Source organism: Onychostoma macrolepis, chromosome 08, assembly GCF_012432095.1.
Source record: "Onychostoma macrolepis isolate SWU-2019 chromosome 08, ASM1243209v1, whole genome shotgun sequence".
Taxonomy (NCBI): Eukaryota; Metazoa; Chordata; class Actinopteri; order Cypriniformes; family Cyprinidae; genus Onychostoma; species Onychostoma macrolepis.
The window spans coordinates 22017262-22041118 of NC_081162.1; the positions used below are offsets into that span (position 1 = coordinate 22017262).

Below are 23857 nucleotides of genomic sequence, written 5' to 3' on the forward strand. Positions count from 1 at the left end.
TGACCTTTCTATTCATCAAAGGATCCTGGAAAAACTGTATCACAGTTTCCACAAAAATATTAGGCAGCACAACTGTTTTTGAGATTGATAATAATAAGAGAAATTCTTTAGCAGCAGTTCAGCATATTAGAATGATTTCTGAAGGATCATGTAAAACTGAAGGCTGCTGAAAATCCAGCTTTGCCATCATAGGAAAACAATACATTTTAAAATATATTAAACCAGAAAACATTTTTTACTATATTTCTGATCGAATAAATGAGCCTTGGTGAACCTAAGTGACTTCAAAAATGTTTAAAAATAATTCATTTTATCATTTAATTCATATACAGAAGTGAAGAAGGTTAAATGCAGAGCCATACTTAGCCACATGTGACTTCACGTCACTACACTTCATTTTTTAATTCACATATATATATACTGTACATGAATCAATGTTTTATATATTGTATTCAATGAGTCTAAAACAGCACAATTCAATTTATTTCATACACTATAAATAAATAAAAATCTACCAATAAAATCACACTGTGACTTATAAAGCCTAAATTCTTTCCTGTCACATTCCTGGCATTTGCAACTACAAATTTAAGTAAACACCATCTCATGTTAGTTAACGCTGTGTAAATATTCAAACTTTTACAGATTTTCACATCTCTATCTAATCAGTAATAGGATTAGTGGTCAGAGACAGATGTTTTGAATAATCGCTGTTGTTTAACTGGACGTATTCCTTTATGAGTAGGTTTTTTTTTTACTGAAATTTACAGATGTATACAAAAAATAAAAACAGACTATACACACAAAATAATACAACAACTAATGCAATTTTGTAATGTATTATATCAGATTATCATGTTATGTGACCTACCTTGTAACCATTGGCATTTGTACTTGGGTTCCAGTTCAGACGGATGTTTTTAGGGCCGGAAGCAGCAGCTTTGATGTTGGTTGGGGCGTAGAGGCGTCCTCCAGGAGATGTGGCTAACTGCTGAACACGTTCCATTTTCTGGGAATCAATTTTCCCATCCCCTGAAATGACACAATGCAAATATTAAGTAACACTCAACATCTGCAGATTACCCATAAAACATGAAATAAAGTAAAATACAATAAATATTTTTGCATTTACAGTTGGTTGCAAACACGGACCCAAGAACTGACTCTAAACCCCTGTTTTCTCACCTCTACCATCGATGACGTTCACCACTGAGGTTTTCCTCTCTCCAATGATTGCATTGTTGCTTGGGTCAAACAGTTCCAGTTGGAAGGTCTCAGGTATGATGGGAGATGGATACGAACGAGGATCAATGACGATGTTCTTTTCGGTCTCGCCAGGAGCAAATTTGAGAGGACTGGAGAGGTCAAAGCGTGAGGCTTTGTTTGTGCGCCAGTACACAGTGGTCGGACTCTCCTGGTTTCGAGTGCGTACCACAGGGATGGAGTAAAGTGGGTCGGATGTATTGTAAGTTTGAGTACTCTTCTTAAACATCACAACACTGGATTCTATGAAGACATATGAGACAATTCAAATTTAGGTTAAGGAATAACAACACGTTATACTTATAAATCTGTAAGCCTGATATATACCTGGTTTATCTGCGATGGTGATAGTGGTGCGTGGGTAACGGCCCAGTTTAGCGCCTTGCCGTGGGTTACTCAGATCCATCACAAACTGTTTGACCTGTTTGTCCTCCAGCAGTCCATCTCCCTCCCCAAGCTCCAAGAGTTTCACTGGGACTGTCTTCTGCGTTTCGCCTGGTGCATAACTCAAGTCTCCATCAACTGAGATATAGTCCTACGAAGAGAAGAGAAAAATAAGCACACAATCAAACAAATAAGATAAGATAATATGATAAGAATTAAGATTTTTCCCTGCATATTCATATCATTTAATATGCATATCCATATTACTTATTTGGCAATCTCTGTTGTGGTCTCATTTTATTAGAGAAAATCTAATCACTTTAATCAAATGTAAATACAGGAATACAGAACTTGAAGTGAAACCCAAGTTGTAAAATGTATTTTACCTTCTTGTCTTTGGCAGTGAGGTCACGGGTGCAGTATGTGACCTGAGTCCGTCCATCCTCTAGGATCTCACGACTGATCGGGATGTTCGCCATACCATCCTGACGACTGTAGGTGTATGACGGCTGCAGGAAGGTGAAGATGCTCCTAGCTTTATGAGAATAAATAAAAGAAATTAAAGATTTTGCCACTTAATACCCACTTAAAAAAAATTTATATCAGAAAATGCTTGATTTTAAATATAATCCTCACTGATTTGGCTGAAATGCCAATGTGGTAAGAAAACACATTCTCTGTAAACAAATTTTGTCAGATTTGTCTTTTATTATTTAAACCCATCTTACCATGTTCCTTAATCACGGTGATGTTGACATGATCTTTGCCGATCTTTGCGATTCCTACTGGAACGTCAACGGCTTGAACAAGCAGCTCTTTCTTTTCGTCATCCTCATCTTTGATAAAGAGGGGAACCCGGACATCCACTGACTCCACACCCTCCTGAAACTCCACAGCCCCTGCCGCTTCTACAAGACAGACAAGGGCAAAACGTTACAACAGACAACGGACTACAATCAAAATGTAGTTAAAGGTCTGTGGGTTGTGCAGGGTGTCTGTACCTCTGTCTGTAGCTACTGTGTAGTAGCCTGGAACCAACTTCAGGTCCCGGAAGTTTCCAGCCTGAACCTGTTTATCTGTCAATTTCACAATATCTGGGTAACTGGCACGAGGGGCAGATAAAACCGTGTCTACAATCGTGTTGTTCTGTCTGTGGATGCAAATGAGAATTATTATTGTTTCTCTTCAAGTTTTCAGATTTGAAGTCCCTGTACAAATCAGTAAATCTAACAAAGAAATATCCAGTTCATCTTTCAGCCCAAGGCTGCATTTATTTGATAAAATAAAGTAAAACAGCAACACTGCTAAACATTATTACAATTTAAAATAACAGTATTTTAATATATTTTAAAATGTAATTTATTCCTGTGATTGTGAAGCTGAATTTTCAGCAGCCATTGTTCCAGTCTTCAATGTCATTCAGAAATCATTTTAGTATTCTAGTTCTAAAAGGTTTTGTGAGATTTACTAATCAGTAAACTCAGACTTAAAGTGACATACAGAATTTCGTCAATGCTAGCTCAGTTGTTGCTACTGTACCTCTTTCCAGAATTTCTTTGTGTCCTGAGGGAGAAGAAAAAGAGTAAAACAGTACATTCAGACACATGTCAAAATCTGAGACTCATCCAATACTTCAGAAAAAAATTCATTGAGAAGAGTCATTGAGAGCTACTTCTCACCTGAATCGAGTCTTTTGCACCCTCTGCGCGCCAGGGATCTGCAGGAACACGTCATTGAGCTGTTTATGAAAAACAAAGAGACATTAGCAGTCAGGCATGACGGTTCATGTGGGAGAAGTTGTTTCTTGGTTTTTTTGGGTTGGCTTGGGGGGGCATCACCCATTTATAAGCACTTACGTTGTCCTCTACTTCTCGCCTGAGCATGTCTGTGTCCCGAGCCTCAGGGTTGGATAGGGTTTCTGAATATTGCCGGTTCAGACGAAGAGAGACAGGGTACTGGACTATAAAGAAAAATACAGAGAGATGAAAGAATATGAATACAAGCTAAACAAGCATGAAAAAATGCCTGTATGGTAAAAAAAAGACATTTTACCAAAATAATTTAAAGGGATAATTCACCCAAAAATTACAATTCTGCCATCATTTACTTTCCTCATGTCGTTCCAAACCTGCATGACTTTCTTTCATCTGTGAATGTTTTGGACCCCACCGACATCTTTTTTTCTATTGTTTCACAATAGAAAGAGAGTCACACAGGTTTGGAACGACAATCATTCAGATTTTTGAACTGTTAGTTTAATATTGGTCACACTAGATGACTAGACAACTAGTTGAATCTCAGTCTAGACTCACTGGTCTCTTTGGGGTTGGGTTTGATTTGGTTCTGTGGGTGGTTTGGTCCTCGATGAACATTGTCTGTCACTTTCCAGCGCACAATGTCTGTGCTTTTGGGTGGGCCGGTGCGCACCATTGGGGTGTCCAAATGATCAGAGGTCAACAAAGACTGGCGTAGCATGTAGTGATCTTCTTTGAATCCCACCATACGACCTGCCAATCACAAACAAACAAACAAAACAGTAAATCTGTTTCTGCTGATATCTGTATAGTGTAACTGAAGTGTATCAGAGAGAAAGATGATTACCTCTGCCACAGCATGGGAGAAGAGCAAGACATGCCTGTTAGGGACAGAGAGCAAACATTAATCATCTGAGATTTAACATTACTAAACCACATCTTAACCAGTCACACACAACAAGTTTTAAGCAGCAAGTAACTCGTGGTTTCAAAGAAAGCAAAAACGCTGTCCAACACAAGAGATTCAAAGCAAATTAGAATAGATAACGAGACAAGCAACAAGACATCTTACTTTTTTAATCATATATTATCGCCTCCAATAAAATCTTGATAGTTCTGTTCCACTTAGCTGTATAATACACATAAGACATGTTCGGATCGACTGTATTTTTGTTCTTTGTGAAGTATTTTCAGTTTCACTGACAACAGAAAATAATAACTTGACACTGGAAACTCCTGATGTTGTGCCTGGTTATGGAAGGGGTGTTTGTGTGTTAAATTGTCTTTGGGTGTTTTTTACCTTTTTCTTTTTTCTTCTCTTTTCCTTTCTTTTCTTAGCTATAGTTTACTAAATTTGACAAAACTTCCTTTTCAGGACTTTCTGACATGTTGCTTTGGAAAATGTATTAAAAAAATAAAATAATACATTTTTTTATAAATAAATAAAATTAAATAAATACAGTCATGGCCACCCTTGGTAAATATGATCAAAGAAGGCTGTGAAAATTAATCTGAATTGTTAATCCTTTTGATCTTTTATTTAAAAACTTCACAAAAATCTAACCTTTCATTGGATAATAAGAATTTATAATGGGGGGAAATATCATTATGAAATAAATGTTTTTCTCAAATACACGTTGGACACAATTATTGGCACCCCTAGAAATTCTTATGAGTAAAATATCTCTGAAGTATATTCCCATTCATAGTCACAATTTTGAGCACTCCAGGGTGATTATGAACATGAAATTATCCAGCCATGGCTTCCTGTTTCACAGAAATATAAATAGGAGGGCAAACAAAGCCCAAATTCCATTAATAATCCATCACAATGAGAAAAACCAAAGAATATATTTCTGATGTGCAGCAAAAGATAATTGAGCTTCACAAATTAGTGAAGTGGCTTTAAGAAAAGAGCTAGAGCAGTGAAAATTCCCATTTCCACCATCAGGGCAATAATTAAGAATTTCCAATCAACATAAAATGTTACGAAATCGCCTGGAAGAGGACGCGTGTCTATATTGTCCTAATGCACGGTGAGAAGGAGAGTTTGAGTGGCTAAAGACTCTCCAAGGACCACAGCTGGAGAATTGCAGAAAATAGTTGAATCTTGGGGTCAGAAAACCTTAAAAAAAATTGTCATATTAGAACAGCACCTACATCACCACATGTTGTTTGGGAGGGTTTCAAGAAAAATTCTCCTAGCTCATCCAAAAACAAACTCCAGCATATTCAGTTATCAGACACGACTGGAACTTCAAATGGGACTGGCTTCTATGGTCTGATGAAACTAAAAAATTAGCTTTTTAGCAGCAAACACTCAAGATGGGTTTGGTGAACACAGGGATAATAAGTACCCCATGTGTACAATGAAATATACTGCTGTATTTTTGATGGTGTGGGCCTATATTTCTGCTGGAGGTCCTGAACAGCTTGTTTAGACACATGGCATCATGGATTCTATCAAATATCAACAGATAAAACATCAATAAGTGACTGACTCTTTTAGAAGTCTTATAATGGGCCATGTTTGGATCTTCCAAAGGTATACAAATCCAAACACAAACCTCAAAAACAACACAAAAATGGGTCACTGAGCGCAAAACCAAGCTTCTGCTGGCCATTCCAGTCCTCTGACCTGAACCCTATAGAAAACGAGTGGGGTGAACTGAAGAGAAGAAGCACCAACATGGAGCTGGGAATCTAAAGGGTCTGGAGTGATTCTGGATGAAGGAATGGTCTCTGATCTCTTGTCAGGTGTTCTCTAACCTCATCGGGCATTATAGGAGAAAATTTAGAGCTGTTAAACTGGCAAATGGAGGTTTCAAAAAGTACTGAATAAAAGGGTGCTGTTAATTGTGGCCAATGTGTATTAGAGAAAAACATTTATTTCATAATGATATTTCCCCCCATTTTAAATTCTTATTATCCAATGAAAGGTTAGAGTTTTGTGAATTTTTTTAATAAAAGATCAAAAGGATTAACAATGCAGATTAAGTTTCACAGCCTTCTTTGATCATATTTACCAAGGGTGCCAATATTTTTGGCCATGACTGTATATGTGTATGTGTGTATATCTACCTGGCAACAGGCGCAGTATTTCCAGCAGCAGAGCAAAAGCAAACCAAGCAATAGCATCAGAAACATAATGAGAGGAATCAACCACAGGAAACCTGCAGGTGGACAGTCTGATAAACAGAGAAACAATCGGTTAGTTTAACCCTGATGTCCATTACTCACCACATTACTCACTTGTTCCAGAGGTATATTTCGTATGAAGTAATACATATGTATATGATAAATTATTTTAAATGAACTTATAGGTCCACCCAAATGCTGTATAAAACATTTAACTTTTTATCATATAAAAAGTACAATTAATATTTGTGTATATCTCACCTTTCTTTTTCTTTACTAGGACGTGGTGTTCTTTGTCTGTGATGTTTAATGGATAATTCACAGTGTAGTGATATGTGCAGTCGTCATCTTCGTCACGGAAACTGCACGCCTCTATTACGTTTTTATCTGTTGACACAAGTAAATCAATTCATCATTGTTTGATCCATCATTTAATATAAAACTAAGATCTGATGCCGTACCTTCTTCGAGCTCTTCCACCATGACGATTTTAAAGGAACATTCATCACATTTCCGTCCTTTTCTCTCGCCGGTGTTCCAGGCCTGGCACTGAACGCAGCTCCTTTTGGCTTCACACATGCCCAATTGTTGCTGCATTATGAAAGACGGTTGGAGTTGGTATAAGTACATAACTAATTAACAGGGAATACAGACAGACGGACACACACACACATCACAGTCATACCTGGAAGTTCGCTTCACAAGTGGGGCTCAGAGGAAGTCCAGAGTGTTCACACTCACAACGACCGCATTTACACACACCACGGCCATTACAGACGCCCTACAAAAGAGAAGAACACTTTTATTATACACAGAACTGTGTTTTACCAAGACACATGTCAAAATTTAGTAATGAGTGAAATGGGTCTCTTAGACTATCAACAGTTCTGTGACAGACAGGTTTGCCTCAACTATGCCATGATTTAGAAAAAACAGATTGTGAACACTGATATCAAATCACTCAAAATTCAATGGAAAAACATCAGTTTCAGTGTTCTACCAGCAAATGACACTAACTACTTAAATTAAATAATATAATAATAAATATTCATATAGTACATTAGACTGTTGTTGCCTTTTTATGTTTGTTTTTTATGTAAATTTTTGTGCAGTAAGCGGGCCATTATTGCAAAAAAAAAAAAAAAAAAAAAGCCCAAATACAAAAGCCCAAAATATGTAATTTTTAAAAAATAAATGTGAATATTGACATACCATAGACTTGGGGACATAGTTTAGTTGACCATACAGTTTGAAGTCAATAAGAGTTTTAATTTTTTAAAAGAAGTCTCCTATGCTCTCCAAGGCGGCATTTACTTAATGAAAAATTTAATATTGTGTAATAAACTGTAATATTGCGAAATATTACTACAATTTAAAATAACTGTTTTCAATATATTTTTAAAATACTAAAAAAATCTTTTGCTGACCCTAAATATTTGAACAATAGTGTGCTTGCATAGTGACTTTATATTTTTGTGAACATTACCCCTTTGCTGTCCAGACATGATTCACTGCTGATAGGACATTCACAGGCATCTCCAGTCCATCCTGGTGTACAAACACATCTGCCCATACTGCAGCTTCCACGTTCTGTTGTTGCAAACAAAGATGAAAGGTCATAAACCTGGAAACTTAGCTACGACATCAAAGCACGCCTGCAACTAATACAACACTATCAAATGACTGTATTGCCTGTCTTTCTTTCATCTCTCAAACTAAATTTGGATAAATTTGGGATATATTAAAATTGAAAAATCTTTTCACTAACCATTACAGAGAAATCCACCAAATCTCTGGCACTGAGATTTGTCAAACTGGCAGAAAGGCCCTTCGAATTGGTTTGGGTTATAGCACACACAGGTCCCACACATGCAGTCTCCTCTTCCTGAGCAAGGCTCGGTCTTCCCAGGTTCGATGCACATGGCAGAGTCTGTGGAGACCCCTGCTGAACAGTTACAGAAAGGGCCTAGCCTATGAGAGGTGGGGCATAGAAAAGAAGCGGGGTTATGGACTGCAATATAATCGGTACAAACCAAAGATGTCAAAAGACATAAAAATGAATACTACCATCCATCATTACACTGGCATTTCCCACAGACAAGATCTCCATGGCTGCTACAGCGCACTGCATTTTTAACTGGGGTCTGATGTTAAAGTAGAAACAGAAGAGTAAGATTTTAAATGAACACACAGAACAGGAAAAGGGTTATGAAGAGGTTGCAGGCCTCACCTTTTCGCAGTCACATGTATGACAGAGCACTTCAGCATTGATTCTGAAGGCAGAGCTAAAGGTGGTTGGTTTGACTCTTAAGGTTCCTGCCCGGTCAGCCTGATTGGCATTACAAACATGCTGCTCTCCCACCTGATTAAGAGCCTTCAGACGGACTCTAAATTTACCCTTTACAGAGAGAAAACTTGAATCAGCGTATTTATAACAAGGTTTTCACATTTTAAAGCATAAAATTGTGTTTATAAAATTGCAGTGCATGCAGCTAGTGTGACCACCAGCATGCACCTTGTTTTCTGTCAGGTTTGTAGTAAATTACATTAAATATTTCAATAAATTAAAAGTAATAATAAAGAAATACATTTTTAAAAAGGAATCAATTAAAATATGTTCATAAAAACTGAAAAGTAAATAAATAAATAAAACATAAATAAATAAATTTGCTTGAAGTACAGGGAAAATGTCAGGGCAAGAAAAAATCTGAACTACTGGCCCGACCTGGATTATGATTTTACATTTGAATTCATATTCAATTATTTAGTTTTTCCTTCCTTCTGAAAAAATGGCAAGTGTGTGAGAGACTACATTTGAAGTTGTCTATTAAAAAGAAGTCAAAGGCACTCACAGTTTCACCTGGATTGATTTTGAAACTGCCAAACTCAGAAACCGTGCCAGACTCAGAGAGTATCTTGGCTTCCACCGCTTTTGGTCTGTCTTCTGCACGGATACTGATCTTGGAGCGAATATTCTGTTCAAAAAATGATGGTTCAAAAAAGTGTTACATCTAATTTGAAAAAAATAAAAATAAAAAATCTCAGCAATGTATTTGGTATGAAAATTTATTTACCTGAAAAGCTTTTTCTAAAATGTTAAAGATGTTAGAGGAATCTTCTTGTAACTGTCCCAGCTCAGCAATAGGGAAGTATTCGGAAAGTTTCTACACACAATGGAAACCATGACGTGTGTCACAAGGAAGTTTATATCCAGTTTTTTAATATAATTTTTATTCATATTGTGGTCTCTGAGAACTTTAAAATGGAGACAAACTGTGCTTGTCATTGAGACAATTAAAATACTTTTTTAAAGGCATACAAACCTCGTAGTAAGAGTAGGAGTGGTTAGTAACTGCGAAGATTGGAATGATGTTATGTTTCACCAGAAGTCGCACTAGGGTAGGTATAGATGGGTAGTCTTGACGAATATCGTGTGTGTAATTTCCATCTGGAGTCAGGTGGCATTGCTCATCGTTACGATTCAAGATACCCGCAAGCACATTGGCACCGTCTGCCTCATAATGGAATGCTGATTCGGTGGAGAAGACCAGCAAGTGGGTGCTGTCCTTCCTCCAGCCAATTTGTTCCTGTGAAAATGGGAAACATGTTATACTGTAGCAGTAAGAAGTAAGTAACCGTTTACAGTACTATAAATGCCAAGCATTTTTCACTTCTGTCTACCAAATTAACTTCTTAAAAATAGACTCTCAGGACCTGGCAGACAGCAGTCTGTAAGATGGCATCAAAACCCCCCTCGGGGGCGTCCAGGTTGCCAGATATGCGCTCTCGCTGGAGCTTCTGTCTAAAGGTGTTTATGTTGTTGGTGAGACTGATGACGTTAGTGAATGAAAACGGAGGGTCACTGTTGGCCCACGGCTCTGCTAATCTGTAAGAGGAAACACATATATAAGGAGCGTGTGCAGACAAAGTGAAACTGCGTGATGCTGTAACGCTGTATTATTCTTACTTGGCTGGCCTCATGTCTGTCTGAGGCTCGGTGACTTTGTCTACAAATTTGCCAAATCCGATGGTGTAATCATCAGAGAGTTTGCCAACAATCTGAGCTGCATGAGGTGAAACCAGACAATGAATTAATATTAAAATGTTGCAAAACAAACAATTTTGTACTCATGAGTGTGGCACCCAACCCTAGCTTGCTCAAGGGGTATAATTTCAAAAATTGCGTTCAAAAACAGAATGACGATGTGCAACAGATTCGGAGAGGGACTCGAAATACGTATTTAAAATTGAACTAACTTGACCCACCATCTACGCAACACTTATGGCTCGAGATTAAAAACAGAGAGATGTGACACAACAGCCAATGTAAAAATAGCTAGAACACATCCTCAAACACACTCTGTTGCAGCGTAGCATGATACTCGAGACATTCATTTACAATGGACCTTATAATGTGGCAATAAACAATACATAAACAATTCTAACAATTATTAATTTTTCATTATTTATTTAGCATACACTTGTCAAGTATGATGGTTGCATCACCCCTTGCAATGTTTGAACTAGGCTGGGTGATATAGCTTAACATTTTTTGTAGCCTTTTGGTGTAATATATAAAATTATTATTTTATATTGGCTATATTTACACACTACACACACACACACACACACGTTGAGATGAGAAAAAACTGTTGAAACAGAGTTCCAGTTTAAACTGAGTCACATCTAAAATGACCAACTCTAACACCATGTTTACTACTGTAGTTCATTGCAAAATTAACAGTTACAATTAACAAATAATTTTACACAGCAAATCATCATATATATCACCCAGCCCAATTTACAATGGTTACCAGCCCAGATCTAACCACTACGCTACACCGCTCTCCTCGCTCACCCAGCTGGTCTCCCATCCTCTTCAGGTTGTCCAGATCATCAGACATAGAGTTGGAGAAGTCCATGAGGATGTAGAGGTCAAGAGGGCCACGGGCTGGTTCAAACACCTCCATCTCCACCTCCTTCTCCTCCCCGGGGAGAAGCGTCATCCTCATTAACTGAGGGGCCACCTGAGAGTACTTCAGTAACTTATTGATTTGCACATTCTGAAAAACACACAAAAATACACAAACGCATAAACACACATGATTCCACGATATGGACATGTAACTAAAGTGAGGGACAGGATTCTGATAAGACAAACCTCTTCAATTTTCCTACTGCTCTCAATTGTTACCATCTGACTACTACATTTACGGGCCTCTAAGTTGTCCTTCAGGTCACAACGCTCATACTCGAAGAGCTGAAGAGAAATAACAGATACAAATAAAAGCAATGACACAGCTGTGGTCATAAAGAAAGCTACAATAGGTTTTATGAACATACAAATAACCATTTACAATAACCATATAACCATTTACAAATAACCAAATGTCATTTATGGCCGTAAAATAAAATACAGTACTGGTTGAAAGTTCAGTAAGATTTTTCTTTTTTCGAATTAATACTTTTATTTAGCAATGACATTAAATTGCTCAAAAGTGACAGTAGAGACAAAAAAGAGAAGAACTGCTCAAATCACTGTTTCATAAGACTGTTGTTGGACATTTCTAATCAGATTGTAATGGTTTAGATTTGTAAATGAGTTAATACTTTTCTACAGACCTGATCTCTGGATCAATACGTTATTTAGACTAGTTATGAAAACATGTTAAACACATATACAACATCAATTCATTCTTCAGCATAAGGATCAGCGAGTTTCACCTCATCGGGGCAGTAAGCACATCCTGTGCCAATCCGGATACAGTCTGAGCAGGTTTTTGCTCTGGCAGCGGTACAGTGGTTCACTATGTAACACAAAAAGCATAGTCTTCTTAGCATTAAATATTTGGGAAACCTTTGGATTTCAATGCATTAAATAAAACATTTAAACATCAAACAGATAATACCAGAGACTTCCTCCAAACTAACCTTTTCACATTTTTCTGAGCCATTTTTGCAATGACTTTTAACCAGCTGTTCATTTTAGTGAATGTAACTGTATAAAGTCAGTTCTCCTAAAGTTCCTAAAATTCTTGAAAAAAGTCCAAATAGAAGCAACCAACTACTTTTTCCTATGATCTATTATATATGATCTATTATCATTTAAACAACCCAGTAGACTTCTTTTGCTTGAAAAGTGAATTTCTGCTATCATTATTTAAAATAAATAACACTTGGGCTGATGTTTTATTATTCAGTGCATTGACATTTATATATTTTGTATATATATATATATAGTACATTATAGCATGCAAAGCATTTGGACAGTTAAAAAATGTACTTCACCGTATTAGATAATAAAACATCAACCCAAATGTCATCACATATATTGGTTGTCATTACCAATTATAGTTAGCAGAAAGTAATCTGGTGTATTTAAATGACTTGGCATTGCTTCCTAAGTAAAAGTGTTTGTAATTGAGATTTGAGGTTTAAGGGACTTGAGAGTTGATGTTCCCACCCTCATTAGCACGGCTGGCTGTCACAGCAAGCAAGAGAACGTAGATCCCCACAGCGAGACGCAGCGCCCATCCTCCCATTTCAGTCTGAAACATAAATACAACAATAGCAAGATCACACATTTTACATAAAGTTAAACATGGTGAACAGATGTCACAGATTCACATGCACACATACGGAGATAAACACCATAGCTGATCATAACCAAACTGAGTAATTCAAGGCATGCGAGATATGCCTTGGTAAAAACCATAAAACTATCAGCAAAAACCTCATAATGACCAGACACACAGCAGTGGACATTTACTTGAAATCTAAACCACTTATCTGTATGTGTCCATTACACATTTAGAGACTTTTAGAGACCACTGTCCATATCTAATCTACAGCAGAATAGCATGCACCGCTGTTATATCAGCGCTTAAATCACAAAAACAGAAGCAGAAAACTGATCCACCTGCCCGATATCACTTTCTCTCGCTTTTCACTCTCTCCCTTTCTCTCTGAAAACATCAAATGAAAGTTGAGCCCATTTCACCCCCCATAAATCTGAACTCTGACAGTGAAGAGAAGAAACAGACCAATGATTCCTCAGGAATTCCTCTCATATCCTCTACAGATGGACACGGTGAAGAGAAAGACAATGGAAAGTTTGAGAACAACTTTTCATATATATTTGTGCATTAACCTTAAGTCTTATTTTTTTCCTAATTGAATTGAAAAAATATTTTTGATTGTACTCTGCATAATTTAATATAACTTTCAAATGATTCTTTTTTGTAATTAATTACATTATATTAATTTCTGAATTTAATTGCATATCAATATTTGCTGATTAGAAACAGGACACAGAGTCTGCATCAGACTCTGAGTCACTTCTCAATTTTTTTTTAAGCGTATTTTAGTTAAATTTGTTCTATTCCACTGAGCTCCATCTAGTACACAAAACACAACCTCTGAACATCTCCACACTCATTCTGTGCAGTCTGCTCTTGCTAAATGTGGTTTGGTGAAACTTATTACTTGTAGTAGCAGCTGGTGCTGAATTAACTGCAGACTTGCAGAAAAAACAATCAAGTTTGTAGTTCAAGTGCTACGAACATATCCAATGGCACAAATCTACGGAATTTATGTACAAGGTTTTTGACGTTTTATTTTAAAAAAATAAGTGTACTAAATTATGTTAAATTAAAAGCCTTGCAAATTTTATCCATCAAAAAACGAAACCCCTCAAATATACAAAACAATACTTTTCCCCCTCAAAACAGGGTTTTCTAAACCTAGTGATGGCACATCCATCAACTTCACATTCACATATAACTGCTCAAGTTCATATTTTGACCAACATCACTGGAATTTCACTCCAGGATGCAAGAAAACTCAATATCATATAAATATCACTGCGCCTGAGACCTGAACAGACCTTAGCATGCTATTGTGAACCTGATCTGGCCTGTGCTAACCTGGGCATATAAATCATGTTTAGTCATACACAGAGAAAAACAACATAACCCAGAAGTACCCTATACAAATATAGCCTATTAGACATTTTGTGTACTTGACATTTTCTTGTGGCAAATTAAGCATTTTAATAAGACTTACAAGTTGTCATTCCTTCACATTGCACCTTTTTACATCTTTTGGAAACTTTAAGGAACAACTTTTTTAGAGCTAATTTTCTCGGCAAAGCTAAATACAAATTTGACTAAATGTAAATCCATCTGAGAATAATAATAACATTAAAATACAATCAACAAACCTAACAGTCACAATATACACAGAATGATCCAGACACAAATGTGAATTGATGGACACAAATGCATAACAACACTGAACAACATTCAAATAAAAATTAACAACTGAAAATGAATGGCGCTTCAAAGCTTTTGCAAAAGGCAAAACAACCAACAGCCAAACACTCTCATATATTCATAAAGATTTACTGGAAAAATTTGAGAAGATAAAAAACAGAAACAGCTGAACAGTAGTGGGCAAACTTTAAAGACCTAAAATAAACCGATTCAAAGAATTCTATTCATTTCGCCAGCCACAAACATCAGCTGAAAAACACAACAACCAAAAAGAGACAAGCATGTAAAGAGGAAAGGGGAAGTACAGAGATAAAAACAGCCTTACAAAATACATGCATGACTGTGAGGCTTTACAAAAAGATTGTTGATCTCACAAACCTCTTAGTTTGTTGTTTCCCAATCCAAGTCCCAGAGTCCAACCAGAAACAGCAAAGTTCTATAAAAGAAAATCCTTAATTCTTTCCCTTGTGTCCAATGATTAACCGAAGAGGGAAAAGAACCCGTTTTCCACCTGCGTCTTCACAAATCCAAACAACAGGGAAACTTCTTGTGCTTGCAGGAAAATGTGCTTCCCTTCCTACCCCTCTTGGTGCTGTGCAAAATCGACTGAATATTCCCCCCAGATACGACTTGTGTTTAAGAGTGTATGTGTGTCTGGTCCCTCCTCTTTTGCTCAAGCTGTTCAGGTGGGTTGCAGGCAACACCCTTCCTTTCTTTCTCTGGCTTTGTGAGGTAACAAAGTCGCTCCACCTTTCCCTCTGTCCTTTGCTCGTTCGCTCTCTGCACATTCCTTTAGCAGCACCCTCACCTGTGTGGACTTGAGAATGACAGGTCAGAGCTCCTCCCCAAGGGGAAGAGGAAAAGAGAGTGAGAGAGAGAAAGAGAGGGAAAGAGTGAAGAAACCCTGCCCTTGCACAGGGAGTGGCAGGAAGATATATTGCCCGCAGGGTACAAAGAATCATTGCCACACTCATTTCTGCACATGCATATGCAGGTACACACACGAACACGTGCCTCGTCACACAATGCAGCTAGTTTTGCAAGCGACCAACTAAACTCAGAGATATGCATGAAAAACAATCCGACAAGCTTCACACACTCAAATGAACTCAACAGCTCACACAGAGCATTGCCTTTGAAGTCTTTCAAATGTCACTGCCACAAAAATGTGCCCTAATTCAAGAGGGAAAAGAGAAAGTGAGACAGCAAGAGAGGAAGCGGGAGATACAGCAAAGAAACGGGGAGAGAGAGAGTGGTGCAAACACGCATTCCTGTGCGGTGGGAACAAAGCAAAAGTTTCCAGAACGACCTCCATTAAAAACTTGACCAGGTCAGTGACCTTATCCAGACCAGCTAAGAGAGAGAGAGAGAGAGAGAGAGGATAAATAGAATGAGACATATAATGACAGACAGACAGACAGATAAATAGATAGATAGAATGATTGAACAATCGATAGATAGATAGATAGATAGATAGATAGATAGATAGATAGATAGATAGATAGATAGATAGATAGATAGATAGATAGATAGATAGATAGATAGATAGATAGATAGATAGATAGATAGATAGATAGATAGATAGATAGATAGATAGATAGATAGATAGATAGATGATAGATAGATAGAACAATCAAAAGACAGATATATTGCCAGAACACTAGAACGACAGACAGACAGATAGAACAATAGAATGATAGAAAGATAGATAGACAAACAGACAGATATATTGACAGAATGATAGAATGACAAATAGACAGATATATTGACAGAACGACAGATAGACAGATAGAATGATTGAACAATCGATAGATAGATAGATAGATAGATAGATAGATAGATAGATAGATAGATAGATAGATAGATAGATAGATAGATAGATAGATAGATAGATAGATAGATAGATAGATAGATAGATAGAAACAACAGATATAGTGATAGAACACTCGACAGACAGACAGGATTGATAAGTAGTTAGTTAGACAGATGAATAGACAGACAGACAAAAAAGTGACAGATAGATAAGACAGATAGATAGACAAACAGACATATATTATATTAACTATTATATTAACATATGATATATATTATGATATATATAGATATATTAACAGAATGATAGAATGACAGACAGACAGATAGAATGATAGCTAAATAGACAGAACAATAGATAGATAGAACGATAGATAGAACAATAGAATGATAGAAAGATAGATAGATAGACAAACAGACAGATATATTGACAGAACGACAGACAGACAGACAGACAGACAGATAGCCAGCTAAAAACAAACAAAAACACACAGGAAAAGCATACAGAGACACCATGGCAACGTAAAATCATGGGAAGCACATTCCCGCAGGGCAGATGCATAACACTAAACACACAATGAGTCAGAAATAAGGTGTGTCCTTCCCTGAGTAACAATCAGACTGCCTGGCACTCAGTGAAACGTTAGAAAGGGATGTGTGTGGTACAGCTGTCCCTCGAGTAAGACCTGTGGAAAAACTTAGCTGCTATTATTGCCATTTCTGGCTGCCGGACATCAGAAAAGTTCCAACTGCATTTCCTCACATGCTTGAATGTTTTCCTTGGATCAATTTTTTTTTTTAAACATCAATGTACTTAAAGCATTATTTCTGGCCTTAAAGAACATCCAATTCATAATTAACCTTCTTTTGTTTATAAACACTGAATTCATACAGGCTGTTTGGATTTTTACAAAATTGGCACAAAGATACAAATTAATCGGATGAAAATATCAATAAGTGCCAAATATTACATGTCTGATTGTACATTTAATGAACAAAGTTTTGTGTACATTTTTGCCCTTGGGGAAAAATATATTTTTACTGTATCTTCTACCAATGTCAGACACAATTTCCAAAATAAATATTGTATTCCCCCTCTAAGGATTTCCCTTTCCCACCACAAAGAATCACCATTAAACATAGTTACCAGCTACTGTTATTGTTACTGATGTAGCCCTGCTAAAAGCATCTCCCACAAAAGGTGTACAAATTAGGGCCCAGAGAGAATGAATGAATAAATGAGTGAATGAATGGATTTTTAAAAATGTTGATTATCAACCTCAAAGGTCAAAAGGAGGTTTTGCATCCCAAAACAACAACAACAACAACAACAAAAACACTAACGAATGAAATGATTACAAGAAAATACATTTTTTTAAATCCAGATTGGTAACAGACAGGTTTGCAGGTTAGCCCCTATACTAAGAAGCAACAAGTGTCAATACATTAAAGACATATGTGTTAGAACTAGCTGCTTATTTTGTTGCTAATTTTATGTTATAACAGTTCATAGAACATATTTGTTCGCTCTCTCGTGGGACATGGGATTTGTGTCTTCTTTAAAAGAAAAAACGCACGCCTTAATAAATAGCTTTCAGAATCAATGACGACTAACTCCAATTTACCGTGGTTACCATGGTAATCTTTCTTGGCAGGATGTATGAATCGTTTACTCCTTAAAACCTGCAGCATATGTTTTATAAATACATATTACAACACAGACTTGCACAAACACTTCTTCAAAACAAATATTGTTTTCCCCTCAGCGGTCAAAAACATTTCTCTCAGGCTTTCTCCTGGCAAATCCGACCACCCACGAAGCATATAACGTCTGCAAACAGTTTTAACGTGTATTTAAAACACTTACAATATTAAAAACGAGTTTGATTTGCTCCAACAAATTTAACTCACCTCTTCAGAGAGGAACTCCGCTGTCGCCTACAACAGTCAGGCTGTGTCAAAACTCTGCGAGCCCCTAGAAAACATCTGTGTGGGCATCTTAGGCGCGTTTCGAATCGGCTCAAATGTTATGTATCATACTTAAAAACATTCATGCATTTTTAAATTCACATTTTCCAAGCACTTGCAAACGCCCTGGACTGCATTACGCACATTTTTGGCAACCGATCTTTTGTGAGGCGAACGGTTCCATCATTTACATGACAAAAGATTCACTCAGAATTTATTACTTTCTTTTGTTATTTTTAATCAAGCCGGACAAATGAAAAGGGGAGCCTGTGTCTTTGAAAGCAGACCAAAAACTAGCAAATAAGAAGAGCTAGACTCCAAGGAGCTATTCTAGGCTACTAAACCTACAAAAAAAAAAAAAAAAAAATGATACCACAAAATTGGAAAAGTGTAGTGCGTCCATAAGCGACATTCCAATAAGTTATTTGAAATTCCTATTAATCAAAGAATCATGAGAAAAAACAAAAAACAAACAAACAAAAAAAAACACAGAAATATTACAATATAACATTGATAGCACTGCATAAAATTCAGTGCTATATAGGCTATATGTATACACTGTGTGTATATATATATATATATATATATATATATATATATATATATATATATACACACACACACACACACACACACACACACACACAGTACTGTGCAAAAGTCCAGAAGAACTGTGGCAATGTATCCAAGACACCCGAAGAAACCTTCCTGCAAAGGTACAGTACTGTGAAAAGTTGCAGGCATTTGTGCTTTTAAAAATAAAGCCATAAATAGATTTGAATTATCAATTAACTTATATATTAACTAAATCTAATCAACATTTGGTGTGACCACACTTTTTGTTTAAAACAGCTTTTGTCCTAGGTACAGTTGCATATACAGTATCTCACAGAAGTGAGTACACCCCTCACATTTTTGTAAATATTTTATTATATCTTTTCATGTGACAACACTGAAGAAATGACACTTTGCTACAATGTAAAGTAGTGAGTGTACAGCTGTTACAGTGTAAATTTGCTGTCCCCTCAAAATAACTCAACACACAGCCATTAATGTCTAAACCGCTGGCCACAAAAGTGAGTACACCCCTAAGTGAAAATGTCCAAATTGGGCCCAATTAGCCATTTTCTCTCCCCGGTGTCATGTGACTCGTTAGTGTTGCAAGGTCTCAGGTGTGAATGGGGAGCAGGTGTGTTAAATTTGGTGTTATCGCTCTCACTCTCTCATACTGGTCACTGGAAATTCAACATGGCACCTCATGGCAAAGAACTCTCGGAGGATCTGATAAAAAGAATTGTTGCTCTACATAAAGATGGCGTAGGCTATAAGAAGATTGCCAAGACCCTGAAACTGAACTGCAGCATGGTGGCCAAGACCATACAGCAGTTTAACAGGACAGGTCCCACTCAGAACAGGCCTCGCCATGGTCGACCAAAGAAGTTGAGTGCACGTGCTCAGCGTCATATCCAGAGGTTGTGTTTTGGAAATAGACGTATGAGTGCTGCCAGCATTGCTGCAGAGGTTGAAGGGGTGGGGGGTCAGCCTGTCAGTGCTCAGACCATGCGCCGCACACTGCATCAAATTGGTCTGCATGGCTGTCATCCCAGAAGGAAGCCTCTTCTAAAGATTCAGTTTGTTGAAGACATGCAGACTAAGGACATGGATTACTGGAACCATGTCCTGTGGTCTGATGAGACCAAGATAAACTTATTTGATTCAGATGGTGTCAAGCGTGTGTGGCGGCAAACGGGTGAGGAGTACAAAGACAAGTGTGTCTTGCCTACAGTCAAGCATGGTGGTGGGAGTGTCATGGTCTGGGGCTGCATGAGTGCTGCCGGCACTGGGGAGCTACAGTTCATTGAGGGAACCATGAATGCCAACATACTGAAACAGAGCATGACCCCCTCCCTTCGGAGACTGGGCCGCAGGGCAGTATTTCAACATGATAACGACCCCAAACACACCTTCAAGACAACCACTGCCTTGCTAAAGAACCTGAGGGTAAAGGTGATGGACTGGCCAAGCATGAGCATCTGTGGGGCATCCTCAAATGGAAGGTGGAGGAGCCCAAGGTCTCTAACGTCCACCAGCTCCGTGATGTCGTCATGGAAGAGGACTCCAGTGGCAACCTGTGAAGCTCTGGTGAACTCCGTGCCCAAGAGGGTTAAGGCAGTGCTGGAAAATAATGGTGGCCACACAAAATATTGACACTTTGGGCCCAATTTGGACATTTTCACTTAGGGGTGTACTCACTTTTGTGGCCAGCAGTTTAGACATTAATGGCTGTGTGTTGAGTTATTTTGAGGGGACAGCAAATTTACATTGTTATACAAGCTGTACACTCACTACTTTACATTGTAGCAAAGTGTCATTTCTTCAGTGTTGTCACATGAAAAGATATAATAAAATATTTACAAAAATGTGAGGGGTGTACTCACTTCTGAGAGATACTGTATTTTTTTTCAGGTAGCTTTGTAGGAAGGTGTATTTAAGTGTCTTGGAGACGTTGCCACAGTTCTGTCTTAAGTCTGTCTCAGTTTCGGATTCTCCATATAATTCCAGACTGGATGATGATGAGATCAGATCTCTGTGTGGAGCACTGACTGTTGTCAGATTCCTTGTGCAAACAACAATCTCACTGGATTATAACAATTCTATCCTGACAACTCTCGGAAGATTTTAGCCTGGTAATGGATATGACGATGTTAATGTATTTGGTCTTGGCGGAATGGAATATATCTGCTATGCTGCTGTTGGTTATTGCTGTAGTTGTAGATTATTGCTGCTGCTGCCAGCAGGATCTTGCTTGACAGTAGATATTTCCTACTGACACACCACAACAAAAGATAAGAATAACTGGCTTAAAACCAGTTTTTTTGTGAAAATACTGCACGCACACACACACACACATATATATGTATCACATGAAATCATTCTAATATGTCATTTATTATTATTATCAGTGTTGTATTGTTGTAATAATTTATTGTAATAATAATAACAATAATCTAAATTATAAAAACAAATAGACAAAACAAATTGTGAGTTCATAAGTTCTTCCCTCACAACTGTAACACAGGAAGGTAAAAAAAAAAAAAAAAAAAGGTCAAGCTCTGGGTTTATTCACTGAATCACTATGCATGTTTAAATACTTGGTAGCAACATTACAATTATGTGCACTGCATGAGTAAACCTTCGTGGCCGGATTCACAGAAGATCAGTGGAGCCACAGCCTGTACAGGGTGTGTCTTCAATCTGAGTCACCCTGACGCACAGTCAGCACATACTGCACTCGCACAATCTCTGCTGGCAAACTTAACTTCTGTGCGTCAGTGTTTTTACCTGGGGGCATGCAAAAGTCAAATAATAAAGAAAACTCCATTTGTTATAACCATGAAGTCTTGCATTTGATGAAAAATACCATCTTGGCAGGCCAGTAGAAAAGAGTGGGGTAAGATGTGCCACCAGAACTTGCCCTCTAGGCAGGAAGAAATGACAAAAGAGCTGAAACAAATGCACTTAACTATATTATAGTATTTTATATATAGTAGTATTATACTATATTATAGCAAATACTTGGTGTTGTTGGGTAATCTGTTCCAAATTGGTTAAAACAGATACATTTGTCAAAGACCAACTGTCAATGTTCTGCCCTGAGAGAAAACTTCCTGAGGGGAAACTTCCTGAGGGGAAACTTCTCGAATAAAATTCAGGACAAACAAAGGACTCACGAACAACTATTAAAAAAAACCTGTGGATCATCCAGGTAACAACACACAGCATTAAGAAATTTTATAAAGAAACTTTTGAACGGGCTCATTTTCATAAATGCAACTATTATTTTCTCTTGTGGACTATATGTAAACATCTTTTATGTGAAATATCTTATTCAAGTCCTAAATAAAGTACTAAATAAAAAAATGGCATGCATTTTGTATGATCCCTCTTATTTTGGTAAAATAATTAACATTTTGCAGATATTACAAAGTGTATGTAAAATGTTGACCACAACTATAAATGTCTAGACTAGATGGCATGAGGTAAAGCTGTTTTTGTTGTTACTTTTCAATCATGAACACATAAGATTTTCATTTAACGAAGTGGAACAGCCTACTGATACCAGTTTTCTTCCTACAGATTCCCATTAGCTGCTCTTTCCGCTCCTGTCACGTCCTAAGAAGTTTACTAAATGTTTTCGAGTATTTTATGATTTTATGACATATAATATGCAATAAAAAAATCATCCAATATATTACGGGTAAGTTGAGCCATTTAAAGTGGTAAATTGGGGAATTCAGCAGCATTCAAAACTTTAAAGTAGCTTTTTTAAAAAGAAATTAATGTTTATTCATCAATGATGCATTAAATTGATCAAAAGTGACAGTAAAAACTTATATAGTGTAACTATTTCAAATACAGGCTGTTCTTTTGAACTTTCTATTCAAAGAATTCTGAAAAAATCCACAAAAATAACTGATTATAATACAATTTAATTGTAATAATTGTATTTTAAATTGCAATAATATTTCACAATACTACTGTTATTAGTACTGTATTTTTTAAGACACTTATGCTGAACAAAAGTTTGGATAGCTCGAGTTCAAAATTAAAAAAAGGTATTGGGTGAATATAAATCAGTGATCCATCTAATAAACACACACCATCTTCCAAATTCAGAACCTGAAACACATTCCACAACACTGCCTGACATCACATCCTACAGCTGTGTTTCTTCATCCCAGAGGCAGATCCTTTCAGATTTGAATTAAACAAAGAAAGCAGAGTCATTAATGAAAATTCAACAGATTTGCAATTATACAAAACACATTTATTTTTACACTGATGAGCTATAGAGAAGCCAGAGTCATTTTAATATATACATGTTAAAAACTACTTGTATTGCTAAAATGAAATAAAAAGTTAGAAATGACAAAAAAAATAAAAATGAACTTGCACCAAAATATAAGACCCTTTGTGTCTTATAATAAATGCAATAATACAGTCAGAAAGCCCTGATTAGTTATTGTTATAATAAGATACTGAATGAATCTTCTGGTGATGTTTAATCGTTGTTCTGTGTGACATGACCTATCCAAAACATGAAAATGGAAACACAGATAGCAGACAGACTAGACTGGGCATCTATCAAACACTGAATGATTATTGAAAAGAAAAATATAATTTTCTGATAAGCAATAAATTATTGCAGGTTTCAGTTTTCACAAATGGGACATGAAAGTTCAGATGACTTTACTGCAACATGTC

At 36.9% G+C, this 23857-nt stretch overlaps 1 protein-coding gene across 4 annotated transcripts in view; it reads right to left on the reverse strand.

Annotated features, from left to right (window-relative positions):
- itgb4 (integrin, beta 4) overlaps positions 1–23737 on the reverse strand; it is a 33495-nt gene extending 9758 nt beyond the window's left edge. For 2 of the 4 annotated variants that reach the window (XM_058785188.1, XM_058785185.1), the window contains exons 1-29: positions 23254–23737; positions 13003–13087; positions 12264–12346; positions 11701–11799; positions 11398–11602; positions 10507–10603; positions 10254–10425; positions 9863–10126; positions 9614–9703; positions 9392–9514; positions 8770–8937; positions 8607–8683; positions 8308–8510; positions 8026–8129; positions 7225–7320; positions 7001–7130; positions 6801–6926; positions 6483–6589; positions 4249–4282; positions 3960–4154; positions 3504–3607; positions 3327–3385; positions 3187–3210; positions 2649–2797; positions 2376–2555; positions 2034–2182; positions 1591–1798; positions 1186–1506; positions 872–1032 (exon numbers count right to left, since the gene is read on the reverse strand). In XM_058785188.1, coding sequence (XP_058641171.1) covers positions 872–1032; positions 1186–1506; positions 1591–1798; positions 2034–2182; positions 2376–2555; positions 2649–2797; positions 3187–3210; positions 3327–3385; positions 3504–3607; positions 3960–4154; positions 4249–4282; positions 6483–6589; positions 6801–6926; positions 7001–7130; positions 7225–7320; positions 8026–8129; positions 8308–8510; positions 8607–8683; positions 8770–8937; positions 9392–9514; positions 9614–9703; positions 9863–10126; positions 10254–10425; positions 10507–10603; positions 11398–11602; positions 11701–11799; positions 12264–12346; positions 13003–13087; positions 23254–23256 — 3816 coding nt within the window. In that variant the 5' untranslated portion in view covers positions 23257–23737. Of the gene's footprint in view, positions 1–871; positions 1033–1185; positions 1507–1590; positions 1799–2033; positions 2183–2375; positions 2556–2648; positions 2798–3186; positions 3211–3326; positions 3386–3503; positions 3608–3959; positions 4155–4248; positions 4283–6482; positions 6590–6800; positions 6927–7000; positions 7131–7224; positions 7321–8025; positions 8130–8307; positions 8511–8606; positions 8684–8769; positions 8938–9391; positions 9515–9613; positions 9704–9862; positions 10127–10253; positions 10426–10506; positions 10604–11397; positions 11603–11700; positions 11800–12263; positions 12347–13002; positions 13088–15190; positions 16136–18535; positions 18718–23253 lie in introns of those variants that run through there. The other 2 variants (XM_058785187.1, XM_058785186.1) reach the window with 2 other exon arrangements.
- Positions 23738–23857: the final 120 nt, after the last annotated feature.